The sequence below is a fragment of the Candoia aspera genome, chromosome 8, assembly GCF_035149785.1.
Source record: "Candoia aspera isolate rCanAsp1 chromosome 8, rCanAsp1.hap2, whole genome shotgun sequence".
NCBI classification, from domain to species: domain Eukaryota; kingdom Metazoa; phylum Chordata; class Lepidosauria; order Squamata; family Boidae; genus Candoia; species Candoia aspera.
The window spans coordinates 16008264-16031177 of NC_086160.1; the positions used below are offsets into that span (position 1 = coordinate 16008264).

Consider the following 22914-nt stretch of genomic DNA (forward strand, 5'->3'; position numbering starts at 1 on the left):
ATTTTGTTTCAGTTAAGATCATTCTTTTCCACACCGCCTGTTAAAAACAGGAAAGGACCGCGGAATCGCTCTGCACAGTGGGCGGCGGCGGCGACGGCGGCGGCGGGGGGGGGGAGGGCGCCCGGGCGGGGGGGCTTCGGCTTTCCCCAGAAGGCGCGAGACCCTTTCTCCTTCTCGGAGAGGCGCGCCGGGGGGCCCGAAGTCCACCCTCCGGCGGCAGAGTCTGGGGGCAGAGCCCGGGGCTGGGCGGGTGGCGTCCAATGGCCTTCTCGGGGACGCGCCCGTTCGGAAAGGAAGGCGGCGGCCACACAGCGGAGAGGCGCGGCGCTGAGGCGACGGACGGAACGGGTCTGGCTGGGACGTGGAGTCGCCGCCGCCTCACACCGGAGGGACCGCCCGCCCGCCCGCCTCCGCGGCTCCTTTCCCGCGCGCTTCACGTCCACCCGCCCGCCTCTCCGAGCCACTAACTCGAGGTTCAGCCGCTGAGCGAGTCGGACGCACCCTCGGAGAGCCGCCGCCACCGCCGGCCATGGACAGCTCCGCCGCGCCAGAGAACCGCACCGCCGCTTGGCACCTCTTGCCTCTCCCCGAGGGGCGCGGGAACGCGACTGCCGCCCCCCGCCCCGCCGCCGTCCCCGGCCTGGCTTCCTCGGGGGCGCTGGGCTTGGCCCCCACGGAAGGCGGCGGCGGCGGGGCGCCCTTCTGGGACGGGGCGCTGAACCACGGGCTGAGCGTCTTCGTGGGGCTGGCGCTGTGCGTGACCATGCTGGGCCTGGGCTGCACCGTGGAGCTGAGCCAGCTGGGCGCGCAGCTGCGGCGGCCCCTGGGCTTGCTCCTGGCGCTGCTCTGCCAGTTCGGGCTCATGCCCCTGCTGGCCTTCCTGCTGGCCCTCCTCTTCGCCCTCGACGAGGTGGCCGCCGTGGCCGTCCTGCTCTGCGGCTGCTGCCCCGGCGGTAACCTCTCCAACCTCATGTCCCTCCTGGTCGACGGAGACATGAACCTCAGGTAGGCGCGGGAGGCGGGCGGGGGGTCCACCAAGGGGGCGGGCGGGCTGGACCCGGCGCTTCCCGCCCCGCTCCCCCGCTTCGTGGCTCCGCTCCGCTCCCGCGACGGAACGGCAGTCAGACATTCCACAGGTGTGGCGCCCTTCGCGACAGAAAGAGACGGCGCTCCAGCCTCTCCCAAGGGTCGTGCAGCTGCTAAAAAGGGATGCGCTGAGGAATCCGAAGGATAGCGGCGGCGTTGGGCAAACGCCTTTCCCACGTTTTCCAGTGGGGAAATTCAGAAAAAAGATTGCTAGGTTGTACTAGGAGGTTGGGACAGGAGCTGTCTTTGCGAGCAAGGGTGAGGTTGAGGTTTCTTTCATAAGCACTTTCCCCAGATTGGGAAAAGCACCACCTGTTGAATGCCATCCTGTTCTTTACGTCTTTCCGGAGTGCCCTGCCAGGTATTGCCCAGAACTTCATGGATTTGGGTTTTGCAGAATTGCCCTCCGGCCTCTTCTCTCTTCGCCAATAAATGAAGTATCAGAGAAACTAGAACAGATGAGTAAGGGAGGATGCCCAGAATATATCCCTACATAGGCATGAAATCTCTCTCCTATTGTCTGTTTTTTTGTGAACTCTAAGGTCTTCCTTCTCTCTTCTTATTTTATCGTTTTTTGGAGGGGGAAACCAGGACTGAAATATCTTGAATCTTAAATGACTAAAAGACCTTCCTTACCAATATGGCAAGGAAGGAAGAAAGGTTGGGGGACTGTTCCAATGTGATTGGAATGATCAGCCACACCTACCAACTGGAAAAAAAAACTGTTTCCAGAGCTGGTGCAGGGGGAGGCGATGAGTGGGTAAAAATATTTTCTAGAGAACAAGAGGGGTGAAAAGGGAGTATTGGAAACAGAGATAATGACCCTGTGCAGAACTTGCATCAAAGAGATAATAGGAGAACTCACAATTCTGCTATGAGGGCAAGTATTATGCATTGGTTTTGAGCAAAACAAGTTTCTTCCCCTTGAAGAATGGCCCCCTTCTCTCCTCCTTTGCAGGGCATACTGGGGTAGGGAGGTGGCAAAGTGGGTACACAGAACAGGGGTCTGAATTCTGCAGACAAGATTAACGCAGCTGCCTCTTGTTCATTCAAGGAGCGAGAGTAACTGAGCCATTCAGGAGAAGAGGAGAAAGAGAAGAGGGGCTTCGGGATGCTGCTTATCTTGTGTTCAGGACCCAGCGATGTTTTCTTTCCTTCCTGACAGTATCATCATGACTACATCCTCCACCTTGCTCGCTTTGGTCCTGATGCCTCTTTGTCTGTGGATCTATAGCCGAGCTTGGATCAACACCCCACTGGTGCGCCTGTTGCCTCTGGGGGCTGTCACCCTGACCTTGTGCAGCACTCTGCTCCCCATCGGCCTTGGGGTTTTCATCCGCTACAGATGCACAAGACTGGCAGACGTTCTTCTGAAGGTGAGATGAGTGGCAGAGCTGCCTTCTTTACCCCGTGCAAGGGAATGTTTCTGACCCCTCTACTTGGGTAGCTAAAGAAGCCTCCTCATCTTGTATTTCCCACCTGTCAACCTCTTACCAGCCACTCAGAACCCAGAATGCTAGATTCTCAGAATCTCATTTGTCAGATTTGCTGAAGGGAAGAAAGGCTTCAGTTACAGAATCCTGGAAATTGAAAGAGAGCCAGTTTGGTCTAGTGGTTAAGGCCCCAGGCTAGAAACTGGGAGACCGTGAGTTCTAGTCCTGTTTTAGGCATGAAAGCTGGCTGGATGACTTTGGGCCACTCTCTCTCTCTCAGCCCAACTCACCTCACAGGGTTGTTGTTGTGAGGGAAAAAAGAGTACTAGGTATGTTCCCTGCCTTGAGTTATTTATAAAAATAATAAAGGAAGTCAGGATAAAAAATCTAAAAAAAAATGGGTATGGGTCCTTCAGCCACTATTTATCAGTGAGTTTATTAAGGTAGTGCCTCTTAGGCCTCTTTGATTCTCTTCCTAAATTGCTTCTTGATGGAGGGGAGAGGATCCACCCCACTTGCCCAATAATTTAGTTGGGTAAGACCTGTTTCTGATCTCAACATGCCAACTTCTAATAATTACATTACTTTCAAGCTGCTTGGAAATTGTCACAAAATTATTTGCCCTAAAATCTTCTCAGGTATCAGTGTCAGACTGACTGATCTGTTTATTTTATTCATCGAACTTTATCCCACCCATCTCCCCCATGCTGGGGATCTGTTGTCCCCTGAATCCTCCTACCTTTTTGAAGATAGGTACAAGAACTGCCCTTCTCCAGTCATCTGGCCCTTCACCCATTCCCCCAAGATTTTGTAAAGATAATATATCAAGGTTCACAAGGCCATCAGTGAATTCCTTCAGCACCGCAGAGTGCAATTCCCCTGGTCTTGGAAGTTGAAACACACTGAAAATATATTGGTTTTCCTTGACCTTATTTCTGTTAACTTAGGACTTCAAATGTGCTCCTTCATCCTGTTTCTCATAATTGCATGGTGGAAGACATACAGTCTTGCTGGAGAAGACTGAGCCAAAATAGGAGTTGAATAGTTCTGTTTTCTTTGTTAAATATTGGGGGTTTGCAATTGTCACTGGACACTCTTCTTTCTTCCATTTGTTCTGAATACATATTAAGTCCTTTTTGCTAGCCACAGCAAAAGATTTAGCTTTCCTGACACCTCTACCTATTTATATTTGCTTAATAGCCTGTCCTTTCTTCTATGTCCTACCTGCATCCTTCTAATTTTCAGTTTGTCATCAAGCTTTCTGATGACAATATAGCTATATTGGTGGCTTTTTTCCCAGTTGGAATTGCTTCCAGCTGTACTGTACCTTTTTTTTAAAGGAACTCCCAGGCACCTAGCCACCCCCCGCTAAATTTCTCATGCCATGGAATCCTCCACTTTGAAATTAAAATCTGCTTTCTTGAAATCCAAGGTATGCTTTTGAATATAGGCAGGTTTGGTTTTCTTTAAAATCTAGAATTCTGGCATTACATAGTCATTTCCCTCTGATGTTTCTGGAACTTCCACTTTAGTCTTCCTTATTGATTCATGTCAAGTCAAGGACTGCTGCTTCTCTGGTGTCTTGCTCTGCTTTGTGAAGCATACAGTTGTCAGCAAGCTCTGTTAGGAATTACCTGGAGAGTTCATGCTTGGCTGAGTGTGTCTCACAGCAGATGTCGAGGTAATTAAAGTCTCCTGTCACTGCTGTTTCATGTCTTCTTGAGCTACAGATTGATTATGAAAAGCATTTATCTGTGGCTTCTCCCTGATGGAGTGGTTGACAGTAAACACCAGCCGCTTTTATTTGTTTCTCTACTTGTTTTAAGCCAGGCATTCTCAAAGTATAATTGAATTAATTCCTTAGGAATTATGAGGGGTGGCCTTGTCTCTTTTGAACAAATTGTAACCTACAGTTTCTAGGTTCCAGTCATAAAAATGATTCCATCAAGTTTTCAGTCATTCCTATTTGCCTTTCCTTTACCAAGAGTAAAAGTTCATCTTACTTATTTCTCATTCTCAAGGGTCTTTGTGAAAAGACAAGAAAGGCCATAAACTTTAGGAGCCAATTTTTAAACTTTTCATTCAAAGGTAACAGGCCCCAGTACAGTCATTCTCCTCCTCAAGAATAAATTTGAAAACTTTACTTCAGGTTTTCACCTCCAGTCCCTGACAAGATTCCATTTAATGATTTTGAAATCAAGTTCACCATGCTTCAACAAAACATATTCTTCCCAGCCCTTGTAACGCATTCTGCTCCTGGAATCATTCATCCAGAAAGTGCAGGTCATGGTTCCAGAAACCAAATTTCTCCTGTTAACACCATTTCTATAGCCATGTTGTTCATTTGTGGGGGAGATGGGTGGTGATAAAGTTGGTTGGTAGATAGGTAGGTAGGTAGGTAGGTAGGTAGGTAGATAGATAGATAGATAGATAGATTTGCTCTATCTTTCTGTTCCTTCCCAGACCTCTTGATATGAACCACAAGGGAGGATGGGAATTATAATCTGAGCTGCCAGCTCTTGAGCTTCTTAAAATTTCAAAGTCCACCATGACATGGTTATAGGTACTCCTGGCAGTATTATTTATTTCCATGACTATGTAGCGGAGCAGGAAGGGATAACAGTTGGTGTATGTCATGGATTTTGGAAGTTATTCCTGGCCAACAGCCTATTTTACATGCCAATGAATCCAGTTGATGCATGTTTGTTTCTGTTCCTTGTCTCATACATGACAAATCTCCCACAAAAAATTAGGCTCCTATTTACCAGTCTACTAATAAGAATCCTCCTTTTACCTCTAAAACTCTTTCAAACACAGAGAGAAAATTAAAAAATAAACCTCAAGAAAAAATAAAAACTCCGTATCTTTTCCTCCCTCCCAACACACACACTCAGAGAACATAGGAAATCAGGGCGGAGTTTGGATCTTTTCCCTACATTTAATGCATTTAGGCTGACAGTATCTGCTGTTCCTAGTTCAAGAGAAATGTAATGTTAATTATGGAACATTAATCAGGGGCAAAAATTTGAACTGTGCCAGCAAGCATCCAGATTTGTTGAGGGCATAGCTGTATAATTAACTTTAACTCATTAATTAGAAATTACTGTTCTGAGAAAGACTGAGGACAATAACATACTACTTATAGTCTGACTGAAATCTGAACAGATACTCCTTTGGACTAACGTATAGTAGAGGAAAATGTAATGTAGATCCAGGTCCAATATTACAGGTGAGAATCTGAATCATTTGGGAGGGGAATCTTCATCAACATTTTTTTGGGGGGTGTACTGTTCCTCTTCCCAGTCTTACCCAAGAAAGCCAAAATATATGCACAACAATGTTAAATGAAGAATGTAGCATATATAAAAATTCTGTTCCAGTTCAAAATTAGGATAAGACTCAGCTAGTACAACATTCCTTAACTGGAAGTCTTGACAATCTAAATCAACTGGTACCACTGAGATCAAGCAGGAATACATGAATCAAAGAAGTTTTAAGTAATATATGATCTATTTATTGGCCGAAGTATTATAATACTTTGCCACTGCTACTACTTCTTGTACTAGTGATTGCAATTATTATATTGTCATCAATGAATATGCTGCTTTATGAGTAAAAAAGGGAAAGAGGCAAATGCCGACTGCAAGAATGTTTCATTCCAAATATATTTTAGAACATGTTGTGTCACACAATAACCACCCAGAAGATATAAGGATGCAAAACTCCACTGTTGGCTACGTGGTCAGAAAATGATAGCACTGCTTTTTTGAAAGTGGTTTCTGGATGGGGCTATCAGGTTTGGAATATAGTGTCATCCCGTTCCAGTGGTGGTATCTCCTCTGCCATCATGGGGAAGGAAGATTCCAGAAAAGGAACGCATAACTTAAAGAAAGAACAAGAAGAGGCCCAATTTTTGAATGACGACAAAATTCCTTCTCTCTCTAGAGAACAGGGTCTCCGAGTAATGGGTTATTCAATTGAAGACATGTGTTTCTGACAGGCAGTGTTTCTGTGCAAATGTTCAGTGAATAAGTATTGATGCTACAGGAGAATGTAGGTATTATTAGCACTGCAGAGACTTAGTGGAATGAAGACAGCCAATGGTTATCTCAGTGTAATCTTCAAATGGAAAATTAAATTACAGAGACATTCATGAAAAAAATAGTCCTAGCGGTGAGCAACTTCAAAGTTAGATTGAGAAAATACGGCCTGGCATAAAGCCAAACTGAAACAAATGTAGAAATAATTTTCTCCCAGAAGCGCTTGGATTTGTTCTACCCCACTTAACGACTTACCTCTCTTAACGACCATAGCCAGAAATGGTCAGTAAGATACTGACCTAAACTTGGAAAAAAGGAGGAATCTAGCAATGAGTTCTTGAGGAGGGGCTACACCACCCCACCTTTCAAGACACGCAGTACTTTCTCCTCTGAGGAAGGCATTATATAGTGGCCCAAACTCATTCAAGCATCCTATCCATACTCTCAACGGGTTGAAACAAATCCAACAATGCAGCTCAAGCATCTGTGAAAAAAATCCATGAAGCCTCCAGAGTTCTCCACCAATGATATAAGGAGACAGTCCACAGCCCTATCAGGCTGTCTCAGCCCCTGCACTCCATGGAACAGCTCCCTGAGGTGATGTTCATAGTGGAGGCATAGAAAAACTATTTTTCTTTTCTATCACTGCCACAACATAGGCTTCCCAGAGAGCTCAAAATGAAGCCTGTCTCTGTTTGCTTCTAGATTTATGCTATCGTCACTCTAGACATCTACCAGCATGCTCCATGGCTCATAATTCTTTGGTAAACCAAGAAGATCTGGGAGCTCAGTGGGCAGGCAGAAGTCACTGAGGAGCCAACTGATAGAGGACCTGGGAAGCTGGTCATTCCAGTATGTTACCAGTGCCTTGACCATAATACATCAGCAAAAATACCCAGAAGCAAATTCTGAAATTCCATCGTATCCAGAAAATGTTGCAAGCATTCCCTAAAATTGACCCCACACACCTATGGGAAACACATGATGCCAACCAACCACTGCAACCTGACCAGGTAGTTAACTATCCATAACAAAGGAGACACTTCTGCCTCCCTTAACTGCAGATCATCTTTCTCAGTTCAGAAAACCAGGTCCAGAGTGTTTCTTGCTTAGTGAGTTGGAGCAGATATTGAGTTGCTCCTGAATGAAAGCCCTTGGCATGAATATTGAAGTCCCCAGGAACCACTACTGGGGGAAAAAATGAATTTGCTGGCAGGCAAAGCTCTCCAGCAGCCAAAGAACTACAAAGCCCCATGAATGGATGGAACAGATGGATCCTCAAGTGGGCTAATTGTAGCCCTGCAACACGGAGTGTTCACACAGAAGAGGCTTGTTCCATTTTACAGTGGAAAACACTAGTTTCCTGCCAGAACATTGTGACCCAGCTTCAGCCTTCCTCAGCAGAACCCCTGCACTCAGATGGAGGCTCCCCTATGAGGACATGTCCTCAACAAACAGTATTTGGGGCACATATGGATGAGTTAGCCAATGGCCCCAAATTATTCAGGTAGTAAAATTAAAAAGGGACCACAAAGAACTCTGACTTCTGTGACTACGAGAGGACCAGAACCTGGGTATCCCTAGTCTTAGTCCAGCACCTTAACCACTCCACCACATCGACTCTCTCTCTCTCTCTCTCTCTCTCTCTCTCTCTCTCTCTCTCTCTCTCACACACACACACACACACACACACACACACACACACACACTCACAATCAGTGGAGGCTGAATTGGAGAAATGGGTAACTTGGTGAAAATGTCAAACATACTGTAGTGCATGACAGGCAAATTCCATGTCAGGAATCATTAGAAAAAGGACTGGAAATAAATCTGACATTCTAATATGACTTTTTAGACTCTCTAGTGCAACTGTGTGCTTATGACATTTCAAAAGGATAGAGATGGAAAAAAGGGCAGAAAAATGATTAGAAGGCTAAAACAGCTTCCCTACAAAGAGAAACTCCGTTGGGGTCTTTTAAACCTAGAAACGAGGATAAAGAGGAACATGAATGAAGTCATTTGGGGTCATTTAATGAAACAAAAAGATTTAGGACAGAGAAATAGGAAACACATCAACTACGTTATATTAAGAAGTTATGAAATTCCTACATTCAAATGAGTTGTAGTCTCTAAATGAAGTGGTATTAAAAGGGGACTGCATATATTAGTGGAAGACACAGCTATCAATGCCTACTAATTTTGACAGTGGTCCCCTGCTTCCAGAGTCAATAAGCTATTAATTCCATTTCTTGGGGAACTACAATGGAAGGGAATTTGAAGACTATGCCCCCAAATATAGCTTCTTAGCTATTACATGGCTTAAAACATTACTAGCAGGATTCATTTCCTTATATCTGAGAGGCAAAACTTGATAAAGAAAATTTCCCTCAGAATAGCAGAACTATACATTCACAACAATAATAAAGTCACACCATTAGAATTACACTTTGCAGAGCAAGCTAAGGGACTTTTTGCTACATAGCTGTAAAAAGGTTTCCCTTGACATTGAGTCCGGTCGTGTCCGACTCTAGGGGGCGGTGCTCATCTCCGTTTCAAAGCCGAAGAGCCGGCGTTTGTCCGTAGACACTTCCGTGGTCATGTGGCCGGCATGACTACACAGAACGCCGTTACCTGCCTGCCGATCGGCAAGCTCAGCAGCTCAGCAGTTTAACCCGCAGCGCCACTGCGTCCCTCTACATAGCTGTAGGACATACCTTATACACCATAAGATAAAGTTCACAAAAGGCACTATTTCCAATGCTACCTGTGAGCTAGTTTCACCATCAAATCTTTTTATCTTTGCTTTTAGTTCAGTGTTTCTCAACCTCGGCAACTTTAAGGTATGTGGACTTCAACTCCCAGAATTCCCTAGCCAGCCATGCTGGCTAGGGAATTCTGGGAGTTGAAGTCCACGCAGCTTAAAGTTGTCGAGGTTGAGAAACACTGCTTTAGATCCATATATTCAAGGGGTATGGCATTATCTAATGCATACATTTACTTACACAGAGATGCAACTACCAAATTGTTTCCTTTGGAATAATCTCTTGAGTTATAAAGCTAGTCCAGAGGCAGGCATTATAAAGTTTCTATAAGGAGATGCAGTGAAAAGTAAACCTTTATCTGTTGAATGTCTGCCTATTAAAAGAACCAGAAACTCTTAATATAAAAAGTGAGAACCCTAACATCTATAATACCAAATTCTATTAGGGATTATAGAGTGCTTAAAACAAAAAGGTTAAATTTTTTTGCTGGGCTTCCCTTGAGAGAAAAAAGGCAGGGATTTCCACAGTAGCACCCTTTCATTTGAAAGGGATGAGCAGTTGCCTTGATTAATAGTGTTTTAAACTATTTTAAGCAGTTATGTGTTGAACTGTTTATGTTTTAGCAGTTCTTATCTTTCTGAGATCCACAAGCTACTCAAATGGTGGGTCTTTCCACCCATCTTGAGTGCTGCTATTAAAGTGCTGTTTCCCCATCTTGCCACAACATTCAATCAGCCAAAAATCCCAGCATAAAAATTTGCTGTCCCCACTGTCAGTTCATATCGTGCCTCTATGGTCTCTTCTGAATCACTGCCAAATAATGCTGTCCTCATTGGTGAGTGTGCCAGTTCTTAGAGAATGCTGCAAGGAAAGCTCCTACCCACCAGAGTGCTGCAGCAGAAATTGGGAGGATCTGACTGAAGATCTAGCTTGCTCCTCCATATCATTTGGACATTTCCCAAGCTTAAATAATGCAAAATAAGAAAATGCATGGATAGACAGCAGGGCAGGGACAGTCCCAGAGAAGCAGTAGGCAGATCCTATCCTAGCTATGTCCTGTAGAGCAGAAGAACTGAAATGGACAAATTGGTGGATAATCACTCCTCTCACATCCGGCGTGGGTGGGAATTACTGATATTGAGAAACATAGAAAAACCGGCAGATTAGCAAAATCCTAGTTTAACACCCTGATTAGTTACTTGACACAGCAATGAGAAAACTGCCACGTTAAGGCAAAAGCACATTTCAGAATCTCTTAAACGTGGATTAACTGAAGTATGCATCTTCTTCACCTAATAAAACACTGAGGTTCAGTATTTCAATTTCAGAATAAAATTGAAGGTTAACACCTCTCTTTTTCTTCCCTCTTCTCTCTCCTCATCGGAAGCTCGCAAAGTGGTCTTAAAAGGTGTGTGTGGTGGCACGAGGGAGGGGGGCAGCAAGAGGAACCTATGAAGTGGTTCTGATGGAGGTTGCCGAACAACCAGAGGGGAATGATCTGCCGACACTTCCCAACTCTCCCCAGACTGGGGCTATGAAACCTGGGCTGCAAAACCTCCAGGTGGGATAGGACCTCATTCACATGGTTGTGGCTGCCGTCTCATCTATTTTGACACACACGCCCACCGACACCCCTCCATCCAAACCTGCCGAAGTGTTGGCTGGAACGGAATACAATTAATGTAGCTCTGAAGTTCATTTGTCTTGGCTGTGGTATCAATCGCTTGGCCAAACTGGATGGTTTATGTCTTTCCTTCTCTTTTCTGAGTGTTGCTAATACATTTTAAGTAACCGTGTCTGATTCTGACTGACACCATGAAGTACAGCTGTATACCGAAACAGCATTCCTTTTCATCCAATTCTTCTTTTTTTCCTAGGTCTCCTTGTGGTCTCTCCTGGTGACTTTGGTCATCCTTTTCATTCTCACTGGTACCATGCTGGGTCCTGAACTTCTGGCTACTATCCCTGCCACTGTCTATGCAGTAGCTGTGCTGATGCCCTTGGTAGGTTACGGCTGTGGCTATGGGATAGCAACCCTATTTCGCTTGCCCCCACACTGCAAGCGGACAGTATCCTTGGAAACTGGCTGCCAGAACGTGCAACTCTGTACTGCTATACTCAAGCTGACTTTCCCCCCACAGTTCATTGGGAGCATGTATATGTTTCCTTTGCTCTACGCTCTCTTCCAAGCTGCTGAAGCAGGTCTGTTTGTATTGGCTTACAAGATATATGGAAAGGATTTCTACAAGCAAGAACCTCAAGGAGGAGACGAAGAGGATACGGACATTTCTTACAAAAAACTCAAGGAAGAGGAAGTGCCAGATATTTCCTATGGCACAGTAATTGCTGAGGATCATGGGCCTGTGGTCATTGAACCTACACAGACTGTCCTCTAGATGAAGAGATCTTAAAAGGACATCCCGAGTTGAAATAAACTGGTCAGCTGAGTAGGAAACAAAAACAGGGACCCAAAGCATTTGTTGTAATGTTGATTTTCTCATCATACATGGAAGTAATTGTTTTCACAAACTGCACATCGGCTGTGTAAGTCTCTTCAACCTGTTCTCGAAGACAACGCCATCAACACATCAGCACACCACAAAAGACAAAGGAACAGAATCGCATGCAGGATGTTCAAAAGTAGTTTTGAAAAAATGATGTGGAGCAGGGGAGGGGGAGAGAAGAAAAAAATTGGTAAAAGGAGACTGTATTTGACAAGGGTAACTCTACTGCACCAGGTACTCTTGCTGTTTAAAAAAACCAAGTTGTGTATCTTGTATATTATTCAGCTTCTATGTACATGGAAATATTGAACTAGAATTGTGTGTACTTACGATTAAATTACTTGCAAATATGCAAAGCCATTAAAGAATTTATCTGACTGTCCACCTCATCTAGAGTTCAGAAGTTCTTCCATAGGAGGAAGAGGAGCCTAGGCATCAAAACCATGGGAAGAAGTGGAATGTAGGCAACAAAAATGACAAGTTTTCCCAGTACGATTAACTCTATGGCAGATTTTCAGGAGAGGAAAACTGATTTGAGACAATCTATTTAAACAAAATCATTGGTTCTTATTGCCTACTTTAACTGCAACAGCTCTCCAAGACCTTTCTACCTGAGATGTGTTTTGAATGCAGTGAATCTGCTGTTTTTTTTGTGTGTGGAAAGAATGTGCTTTAAGCATGACGTGTTCCTCAGAGTCACAGGCTCAGTGGGGAAACAGATCTAGGATGGGGTGTGTGTGTCATCAAGGCTGTACAGGTACGTCCATCAGGCAAGGGTATTCCACTGTGCTCAATAGGATTTTAAGTAACAGGCAAATATGCATGTCTGCTCAGAAGTAAATTCTGTTGTTTCAAATTACTACAGCCTAAAGGTTTTTAGGATACAACCAAACTACAGCTTATTATCTCTAGAACATTTGTATTACAGTTAGATATAATTTAGATCTGAAGCAACATGACAATAAAATGTATGGGATTTCTGCAAAAATCAATACAAGAGCCCCCCAAAATCATTGATTGAATGAATGCTAAGCAAAGACTACTAAGCACATACTTAGTATAACTAGTTTAGTTTTTATGCCATTGATTCAAAGCAATCTACTTCCATTTGTAGCCAGACCCGATCAATATGGACTTCATAAAATTAACTCAGTGCAGTTTCTTCCTTCCATGTGAATGCATCATAGAATTGCAATCCTTTCACTTTCTCCTTTTAATCCATACTTGCAAATGGAATGGATAATGGGATGCATGATAATTAATTGAGACTAATCATTAACTTGTCTATTCCACTATTAACTTGTGGTATCCAAAAATAGCTTCAGCAAAGGATTGTTACCTTGTCGTGGTGCCGGAGCTTGAGCACCTCAATGATGCCATGAGCTAAACTGTGAAGGGCCACCCAAGACAGGAAGGTCATGACAGAGAGGTCAGACTAAATGCGATCCGTGGGGAAGGTAATGGCAACCCACCCCAGTATTCTTGCCGTGAAACAATCTCAGATATGCAGATGATACCACTTTGATGGCTGAAAGTGAAGAGGAACTGAGGAGCCTTATGATGAAGGTGAAAGAAGAAAGTGCAAAAGCTGGCTTGCAGCTAAACCTGAAAAAAACCAAGGTTATGGCAACCAGCTTGCTTGCTAACTGGCAAATAGAGGGAGAACATGTAGAAGCAGTGAAAGACTGTATTTCTAGGTGCGAAGATTACTGCAGAAGCTGACTGCAGTCAGGAAATCAGAAGACGCTTAATCCTTGGGAGAAGAGCAATGACCAATCTCGATAAAATAGTTAAGAGCAGAGACATCACACTGACAACAAAGGCCCGCATAGTTAAAGCAATGGTGTTCCCCGTAGTAACATATGGCTGCGAGAGCTGGACCATAAGGAAGGCTGAGAGAAGGAAGATCGATGCTTTTGAACTGTGGTGTTGGAGGAGAATTCTGAGAGTGCCTTGGACTGCAAGAAGGTCAAACCAGTCCATCCTCCAGGAAATAAAGCCAGACTGCTCACTTGAGGGCATGATATTAAAGGCAAAACTGAAATACTTTGGCCACATAATGAGAAGACAGGACACCCTGGAGAAGATGCTGATGTTAGGGAGAGTGGAGGGCAAAAGGAAGAGGGGCCGACCAAGGGCAAGGTGGATGGATGATATTCTAGAGGTGACGGACTTGTCCCTGGGGGAGCTGGGGGTGTTGACGACCGACAGGAAGCTCTGGCGTGGGCTGGTCCATGAAGTCCCGAAGAGTCGGAAGCGACTAAACGAATGAACAACAAATCCAAAACTAGATTAACAGCTGGATCCTCTGCGTGTTTTTCTAAAAGCAAGTTTTAGTGCGTTTCCCGACGCGGCAATCTCACTGAACTCTTTTGGGAGGAAGTCCTGTTAAAGTTAGCTTATTTTTTTACAGCATAAACACGGTGGAGCCCAATGCAGAAGCGCACACAATTGGATCGGTCCAAGCCTATGTACGTGGAATAAATTAACCGGGATTGTGGCTTCCCTCCCCACGTGCTTAGGGAGCTGCCGGCCTACCCAAAGGCGCGCACAGCTGCGCCGAGTGACTCGTTTGGGAATGGGCGAGCGGAGCGCGGCCTCAAGGCCCGCCCCGCGAGAGATTTAAGCCTCTGCCGCGGAGCGCCGGCCTGGGGCGCGCGCGATGGCCACCTTGGTGGACGAAGCCATGGAGAGCTACGTGTATCCCTCGTACAACCCCTACTCCTACCGCTACCAGCCGCCGAAGGGCAAAGGGGGGCCGGGCCCCTGGCGACAGCGGGGTGGGTACTTCTCCGGTTACGGCGAAACAGCGGCGGTGGCAGCGGCGGCCGCGGCGGCGGAATACTTCGACAACTACCAGCGGGCGCAGCTGAAGGCCATCCTGTCGCAGGTGAACCCCAACCTGACGCCGCGTTTGCGCAAGGCCAACACCAAGGAGGTGGGCGTCCAGGTCAATCCGCGCCAAGACGCCTCGGTGCAGTGCTCGCTCGGACCGCGGCCGCTGCTCCTGCGCCGTCGAGCCGCCAGCGGCGAGCAGGAGCAGGGCTGCCCGGTCAGCGGCGCCGCGCGGCCCGTGCGCTTTCCCCGGACGATCGCCGTCTACTCGCCGGTGGCCTCCCGCCGCCTCACCACCTTCTTGGAGGAGCCCGAGCCCCAGGAGCCGCCGCCAGGGCCGCCTGCCGCTCCTTTGTCGCCGGGGCCGCCAGGTACCGACGGGGCCGCCACCGTCCGCGCCAGCTGGGAGAAACCTGAGGAGGGCGGCGCCGAGTCCCAGGAGCGGGAAAAGCCGCCCTCGGCCCCAGACGGGGCGGAAGGATCGGCGACGAAGACCCCGGCGGCCGGCGTGGCCGAGGAGGAACGGGAAGGCGAGAGCGGGAAAGCCGCGACGCTGCAGCTGGGTCAGCAGGAGGCCGGGCCGAGTAAGAGCCGCGTGCGCTTCCAGGTGGGATCCTCGGCCGCCTGGAGAGCTTGAGCTAACCTGGAGGCTGCCTCTCTGTCGAAGAGGGAGCCTCGAGGTCAGGGCCGCAGCTAGGGTCTGTGTCACCCGGGGCAAACATGGATTCCGTGCCCATTTTGGCGCCCCCCCAGCACTCATTTTGGCGCCCCACCAGCGCGGCGCCCAGGGCACATGCCCCGGTTGCCCCTCCCAGTTGCGGCCCTGCTCGAGGTGAAAGTTCAAGTGAGTTTTGAAAGACCCTAACCAGCCAGGCTGCTTGGATAAAACGCGCCCCTGCCAGCCCTCTCCTACGACCCCCTGCAGGAGCGTCCACAGGGTGCGGTCGCAAAAGGCGAGAGGGCAGCTGCGACGAGGCGCACGCCCGTAGAAACGAAGCTTCGGTCGTCCCATCGCGGGCGCCCTCTCCGCTCTTTAACCACGTCCCGCCGACACCCTGGTTGGAGGAGCGCTGCTCGGACTGGCTTCCTGGAGCAAACGCTGTTTTTATAAACTAGACAGGGAGACCCCTTCACTCCTGTGTCCCCAAACACGGGACTGAGAGCCTGGCTATAAACTTTAGGCTGCGACCTGTTTGTTATTTCTTTGAGAACTTAGCTTGAAATCCAAAGCATCTCAGCCTAGCTGGGGAATTCTGGGAGTTGGAGTCCACCCATCTGAAAGCTGCCAAGATTGAGAAACACTGTCTATATACAGGGAATTTAGCAAAAGAAAGATCAGTAGGTAGAGAGGCACTTTCTTTGGCTGAGAGAAGAGAGTAACTTAAGACTGCCTTAGGTTTAAAAAAAGTGTGATGTTGAAGTTACTGGACAGCTTAATCCTTAGAATTAAATCTTCCTATATAAATTGTCTTGGAGTAGTCAGCCAGATTTACTTGTATACCCCTCCTCTCTCTACCTGTTTGGGACAAAGGAGAACCAGAATGAGGCTTCAGATACAGGTCCCAACAGTGGGCTGGTTAATTCAAGCACCTAATAAGGAAGGGGATTTCCAGATGTTTAAAGAAGTGATTATTCTCATATTCCAGCTGTAGTGGATTCCCTGGTGCTGTTCATGCCTTGTAAGTTTATTTAGTTTGTTTATTTATTGCATTTCTTCATTGCCCATTCTTGGTTTAGCAGAATTTCTGGTTTATTTCTATGGCTGGTTGGGTTTATACACTAGAGTAAGCCATGAGAGAGAGATATTTTGCATAGTGTGATGCATGAACTCAGCCAGTCTGCTTTGTAAACCATTGCTCATGACTGTGTGTTGCATAGACCCAGCCAGTTATGACTCAGACAACAAACAGTGGTTAAGAATGGCTTTGTTTAATGCCATTAAACATTAGCTGGCTGGAGAATTTTGGGAGTTGAAGTCTACACATCTTAAAGTTGCTAAGGTTGAGAAATACTGGTTTAATGTGATGTGTGAACTAGTATATATGTAGGCCATGAACAGCCTAAATGCTCAGTTAAGCAAAAGTGATGGGGGTTGCATTTTAAGTAAAAGGAATACATCTAATGTACGGAGTTAACCCTAATCCTCCACTTCACTTTTGCTATGAATTGATCTACTGCATTCTGAGCAGATTTGAAGCAAATAATAAATATCTAGAAGGCACTGTGACAGTAAATTATTTCCCACTTCTAAATTCCTTCTTAACATGATAGCTTTCTATAACATAGAACTTCCAAATAAATTACAGTTCAATTCCTGTAATCTTCCAGATGTGCTGTGTCCAGCCTACTTGAAAGTGGAACAGCTATTAATCAAAAGGTACAACCAATTTGGCAGAGGTGCAGTTGTGTTCTGAAACAGCATCCAAAAGAGTGCTGAAATACAGACTTGTTAGTCATATGTGATCTTAGAAACAAGCAGACTGCTGTAGGTTGGTGGGACAAGGTTAGTTTCTGGGCAGTGCAACCTGAAAAACTTTGTTTCTTGTGGTCATCTGAAATAGTGGGACAATCTGGAGTACTGCTTCAGAAATGTTTTATTGTGCACCCGTCAGTTCATATGGTAGAGGGTAATTTGCTGGACCTATTTAGGGCATTAAGTTAAAGCCAACAATTTGAAGCAAACTTAGGAAAGAATTAGTAGCTGACATAGATGGCTCAGAATTGCAGTATCAAGACTGGATTTGTTAGTAGAATTGTACAGTTATATTCTGAACAGAATGAAGATGTTACAGAAATGTTGGGTGGAACGTATGTTGAATAGGAAGATCTGGCATGGTATCTGAATAGGACGTAAATAAGTTTATTGTTGTGATCAAGGACAATACAAAGTTCTGAATAGAAGGCACTCAGAGGAGGTGGTCTAGTTCCTTAAATAGACACTGATTATTGTGGAGAAGGGGCTTGCCTAGGGGAGTAAGCCTCAAGACAGCCTTTCTCAACCTTTTGACCTGGAGGAGCCCTTGAAATACTTTTCAGGCCTTGGAGAACCCCTGTACATTCAGGCTCAACTATAGGCCAGAAGTTGCAAAATTATTATATTTGTTTCATGGGTAGGCCTGTCTATATGCATTCACAGTGTTCTTAAACTAAAAATGAAGAATGAATTAGTGTGAAGTTGCCCAGATTTGAAATAATTTTTTAAATAAATTGATCTCCCAAATTGTGATCTTCCTGTCATGGAACCCTAGGGTGCCACAGAACCTGGTTGAGAAACCCTGCCCTAAATGGTGTGTCTGATGGGGGCAAAACTTGCCTAGAGGAAATTTAACTGGCCAGAATCAGGGGTGGGATTAGGTTCTGCTGTGGGTATAGAATGTAACTAGGTGAGACCAAAAGCAGCCTTTCCAGGAGAAATACTTTAAGGAAATGCTAAGGATTAAAATATCCTTCATGATAGATTTTGAGTAGTTTGCTTCCAAAGGATTGAATCAGCCTCTCACACTCAGATGCATCTGGTTGCTTCTGTACTAAAACAGGAATGCCTCCCCAAAGTTGAGTTTAACACCTGGTGCCACTTCAGAATGTTCATCTTGTTCTATCTTGGCAGCAACATGGATATAGTTTGTTGCTGCTGCTTTCTGGGGTGGGGTTGAACTTCCTAGACTAGACGACAACCCAGGGATTCCCGGTGATTCAACCCTGCTTAGCTTTTCAAAATCAGCTAAAGTTGTTGGCTACTATTATGTCTCCTAGATGTCCATGGAAGATCCAGTGCTTTGCTCAGGTGATCCTGGGCAGATGCTATGTATGAACATTTTGTCTTACTCCCTATTTTCTAAATGTTTCAGCTCTCTCTAACTGACATTTTTCTTGTATTTTAATAATTTAATCTATTTAAGAATTGTTTTGAGTGGGACGCGGTGGCGCTGCGGGTTAAACCGCTGAGCTGTTGATCGGAAGGTCGGCGGTTCGAAACCACGCGGCGGGGTGAGCTCCCGTTGCCAGTCCCAGCTCCTGCTCACCTAGCAGTTCGAAAACATGCAGATGTGAGTAGATCAATAGGTACCGCTTCGGCGGGAAGGTAACGGCGTTCCGTGTCGTCATGCTGGCCACATGACCCGGAAGTGTCTACGGACAACGCCGGCTCTAACGGCTTTGAAACGGAGATGAGCACCGCCCCCTAGAGTCGGACACGACTGGACTTTACGTCAAGGGAAACCTTTACCTTTACTAAGAATTGTTTTGATTCTAACTAGGTACTACATGCTCCAACTCTGCTCACCTTTAGGAAAGTTGTTGGGATGTGGCTTTTTCTCCTTGCATATGGGTCCAGCTGAGCGGAATGCCTTTTGGTTGTTTTCAATATTGTGTTCAGTTGCTATTTTGAATGTTATATGTTCTGTATGCTTTAATGCAGTGTTCTGCAACTTTAAGATGTGGGGACTTCAACTCCCAGTATGCTGGCTGGGGAATTCTGGGAATTGAAGTCCACACATCTTAAAGTTGCGGGTCATTGCTTTGATGTTATATGGTTTGTTTTTCTGATGTACACTGCCCAGAGTTGCACGGCAGACCTATAAATTCAGTAAATATGAATGTGGTATAAACGTGCATAAGAACTCCTGCAAGAATCCTGTCTGGGACTTGAAGGAGGTCCAGTCCAACACCTTAGCAGGCCTTCAGGTTGAGGAAAGATGAGGAGGACTTACAGTGGTATTCCTTTTTTAATGGCTGTGTTTTCTAGTTCCTAGAGCAGAAGTATGGCTATTACCACTGCAAGGACTGTAACATTCGATGGGAGAGTGCCTACGTCTGGTGTGTACAGGGCACAAACAAGGTAGGCTTGATGCTGGTGTAGGCTTTCATGACCAAAATCTGTTGGGCAGTGTTGGGTTTCAGAGTTTAGTGACTGTGATGTAGACAACATGAAGATGCCCGCCACAGTTGCCAGTGAAACTTCAGGAATCTGTTGTCTACATCATGGTCACTAAACCCTGAAGCCCAGCACTGCCCAAGGTAGGCTTTGCTTGCTGGAGTGGTGGGAGGGGGGATCCTCCTGCCCTGGAAAGGGGTTGCCTTAATACTCTTTCCTTCCACAGGTTTACTTTAGGCAGTTCTGTCGAACGTGCCAGAAATCTTACAACCCGTACCGTGTGGAGGATATTACCTGCCAAGTAAGCAGTGCCTCTTAGGACACCATTTAAGGTAGAAGGTCCATTGGGTTCCACTGCATGCACTTAGATCTGCATGGTTTCTCTCATCCGTTCTTTAGAAACAAAGGTGTTACATCCTTTCCTTTAAACCAAGCCACTGAAATGAAGCAAAGTGGGAGGGAGGGTGAGAAATTGAGCAGTAAGTTTTTGCCCCCCCAAAGATTGCAACCAGCTGCTCTGATGTTAAAAAGCAATTCTTGATCTCAGCCATGTGATGTTCCTTAATTCCATTAAGGATGTCTGCAGATAAAAGATTGAGTTGCCTTCAAATAGAGGTCCAATTTGACAGGTCCATGTAATTTTCTTGGCAGCAAATAGAACTGGTTTGTTCCTGCTACTTTCTGGGATTTTTTAATGTCTCAGTCTTCCCTGAGATTCCCTAGTAATCTCTCACCCAGGTACTAATCTGGTCTTATGCCACTTAATTTTGGGAGATGAGTCAGGGCTGGTTGATTGCTACCAAGCACTGGACTAATTGGTGGAGTCAGTTGACTGAATCCACCAATTACTGGATTGACATCTGACTCTAATTGATGGATTCAGAGATCTGTAAAACAAAATAGATCCTGAAAGTGCTTGTCCACCTGTTGATGAAGGCACAATGGTTTTCAGGCTTAAAGGTCTAGATATGTTTTTTTTTACTTGATGGTGTATGGATAGCTGATTTTTTACTCATTTGTCTCCTTAAAGTATGTGCTCATATATGGTAAAGCTGTGGTAGTATTTCATTTGATGGGGCCAAGCTGAGCAAAACAAGAACACTAAGTAGCAATACCTAGTCAAGTTACCACTATATATGTAGCATATCCATGAAATTGTAATCTTCTGCTGAATACAATTAAGTGGTATTTTGACTAGGTACTGCTAATTAGTGTTCTTGTTTTGCTCAAACCGTTTTTTTTTTAACCTGAAAATGTGTAATAAGACTGGGCAACATTCAGAATATACACACTGGGAAAAAAAGTGATCAGAAGTGAATACCAAGCTCTTAAAATATTTTTGGTGTTGATTTGAGGTGATGCTAGTTTATGGAATCAGTATTTTCACTGAATTGGAATGGATAAATTAAGATACTCCCAGCCAACCAAGGTTTTTAGGCTGATGTTATGAATCAGACAACTGGGATATGTGTGTATATACATTTTAATATGAGGGGTTGAGCATTAGCCCATCACTGGATACTTCATTTTCCTATGTAGTAAAATTGAGGCAAATAGAATGTCTGACTCAAGTCTATCTTCTTCTCTTTGCAGGAATTCTTAAATGTAGGGAGCATTCACATAACTTATTCCTCTTTTCCAAATCGGTTTGTCTACCCTATTACCACATGCTATTGTTTATATGAAAGATTCCCTCCTGTTGGGCCATCTGAGAGCAGGGAGGGGTTTTGAGCTTTGTGGCAACCATCTAGATTAGGGTTCCTCAACCTCAGCAGCTTTTAACATGTGAATGTCAACTTCCAGAATTCCCCAGCCAGCATGCTGGGGAATTCTGGGAGTTGGCATCCACACATCTTAAAGGTTGCTGAGGTTGAGGAACACTGATCTAGATCATTTAGCAAATTTACCACTTTCTTGAAGCAAGATGTATCTATAATATTCAATCTTAGTCATCCCAGTCGCAACCAAACAGTATAAATACAGAAAAACTGATCCCAACTGGCTTCTCCCTAGTCAGACATTTGTTCCTGTGGAATTAATGCACAGACCTGGGTCACTTTCATTTTAGTTTCTGCTTTTGTGTTTCAATTTCAGAGCTGTAAGCAGACCAGATGCACCTGTTCTGTGAAACTGCGCCATGTGGATCCCAAGAGACCTCATCGTCAAGATCTTTGTGGAAGATGCAAAGGCAAACGGCTTTCTTGTGATAGCACATTTAGCTTCAAATATATTATTTAAGTAAGTAAGGGCATAGAGAAGGCCCCTCAGTATAAGATGGTACAGAGCAGAAATTTTGTTTGTTTTGAAGTGGGAGGCTGCAAGAGTGGGAAGCCTGCCAATGAAGCTGGGGTGAAGCAGCTGTAAATCAGAATGCAACCAAACGTCTACCTCATTTGTTGTAATTGTGTTAAGGAGAGGGAATCTGCTTGGTGTACTCTGACAAACTAGATTTTATTTTGGTATGGAAGAAATAGTCAAAGCAAGTCCAGTCTTTTGTTGTTGTTGTTATGGGGTGTGTATGAGGGGGTAGTCTTGCTTATTAATTTCTTCATAGGAACAGCTGCTCTAGAGAAATGAATGTACTGTGAGTCATCCTGAACCAGAACATGCAACTGTATTTCACAGTGACAATTGCCAATCCAGGCAAGCAAATCTTGTGGAAAATGTTTTAGTTGTGAAAACACACAGTTTAAAGAGCTCAAATAGGAAGGAAAAAGCAAGCACAAATTGCCGAAATCCAGAAGTTATAGAGCAGCACTGTGTTGTCTTCCAGATGTGTCCAACTGAGTAAAATGAGATCATTGGTTGGGATCCAGGATCATAGGCATTATTGTGGATATGGGTAGATTCAGTGGGAACATGATCTCAGGAGCACGCCTATGAAAGGAATTACTTTGTACATCAGCAAAATGAGTTTAATAGTTGATGCATCATCTGAAGTTTTGAAACAGCTAAGATTTCCTTTGTCCTGGGTCAATACGGTAATTTCATGTATTTTCTTGAATATAGATCTTTATGTAATAAAGTGACTATGATTATAATTGTGGTTTATTCCCATTTCACTTTTTTCCCCTTTGCTTAAAGCTTATATCAATTCCAAGCCTCAATAAGCCATTTTATGGACTTGAAGTTCCATATAATATCACTGATTCCTCCTGACCATGTCAGATGAGCAAAACTCTGTGAATAATGGTTCATGTAAGCCATTCTATAATTTGGAATTGACAACTATTCGGTTTTTGGTTACTGGGAATACCCAGTTTAAGTATGAGCAGAGGGGAGGAGATTATTAGAGTTACTAATCAATAAAGCTTCAGGGTGTAACCATACTCTTGCTTTCTGCCATTCAGATTGGTTGTAAGATTTTTTTTTATCTACAAG

General features: G+C 45.1%; 2 protein-coding genes across 2 annotated transcripts; both read left to right on the forward strand.

Annotated features, from left to right (window-relative positions):
• The first annotated feature begins 342 nt into the window (after positions 1 to 342).
• On the forward strand, positions 343 to 12175 carry SLC10A4 (solute carrier family 10 member 4). The gene is made up of 3 exons (XM_063309888.1): positions 343 to 1005; positions 2252 to 2462; positions 11199 to 12175. The coding sequence occupies exons 1-3, from the start codon at positions 530 to 532 to the stop codon at positions 11715 to 11717; spliced, it is 1206 nt and encodes a 401-aa protein (XP_063165958.1). The 5' UTR covers positions 343 to 529; the 3' UTR covers positions 11718 to 12175.
• A 2312-nt stretch (positions 12176 to 14487) lies between these two features.
• On the forward strand, positions 14488 to 22502 carry ZAR1 (zygote arrest 1). The gene is made up of 4 exons (XM_063310480.1): positions 14488 to 15267; positions 19405 to 19497; positions 19760 to 19834; positions 21628 to 22502. Exons 1-4 carry the CDS (start codon positions 14488 to 14490, stop codon positions 21769 to 21771), a joined length of 1092 nt encoding a protein of 363 aa, XP_063166550.1. The 3' UTR covers positions 21772 to 22502.
• The last annotated feature ends 412 nt before the right edge of the window (positions 22503 to 22914 follow it).

Excerpts from the sequence above, each read along its gene's own strand:
- SLC10A4 (XM_063309888.1), top strand. The coding sequence starts at position 530 with ATGGACAGCTCCGCCGCGCCAGAGAACCGCACCGCCGCTTGGCACCTC. Across the intron at positions 1,006-2,251 it reads GACGGAGACATGAACCTCAG|TATCATCATGACTACATCCT; the intron begins GTAGGCGCGGGA and ends CCTTCCTGACAG. Across the intron at positions 2,463-11,198 it reads TGGCAGACGTTCTTCTGAAG|GTCTCCTTGTGGTCTCTCCT; the intron begins GTGAGATGAGTG and ends TTTTTTTCCTAG.
- ZAR1 (XM_063310480.1), top strand. The coding sequence starts at position 14,488 with ATGGCCACCTTGGTGGACGAAGCCATGGAGAGCTACGTGTATCCCTCG. Across the intron at positions 19,498-19,759 it reads GTGTACAGGGCACAAACAAG|GTTTACTTTAGGCAGTTCTG; the intron begins GTAGGCTTGATG and ends TTCCTTCCACAG. Across the intron at positions 19,835-21,627 it reads TGGAGGATATTACCTGCCAA|AGCTGTAAGCAGACCAGATG; the intron begins GTAAGCAGTGCC and ends TTTCAATTTCAG.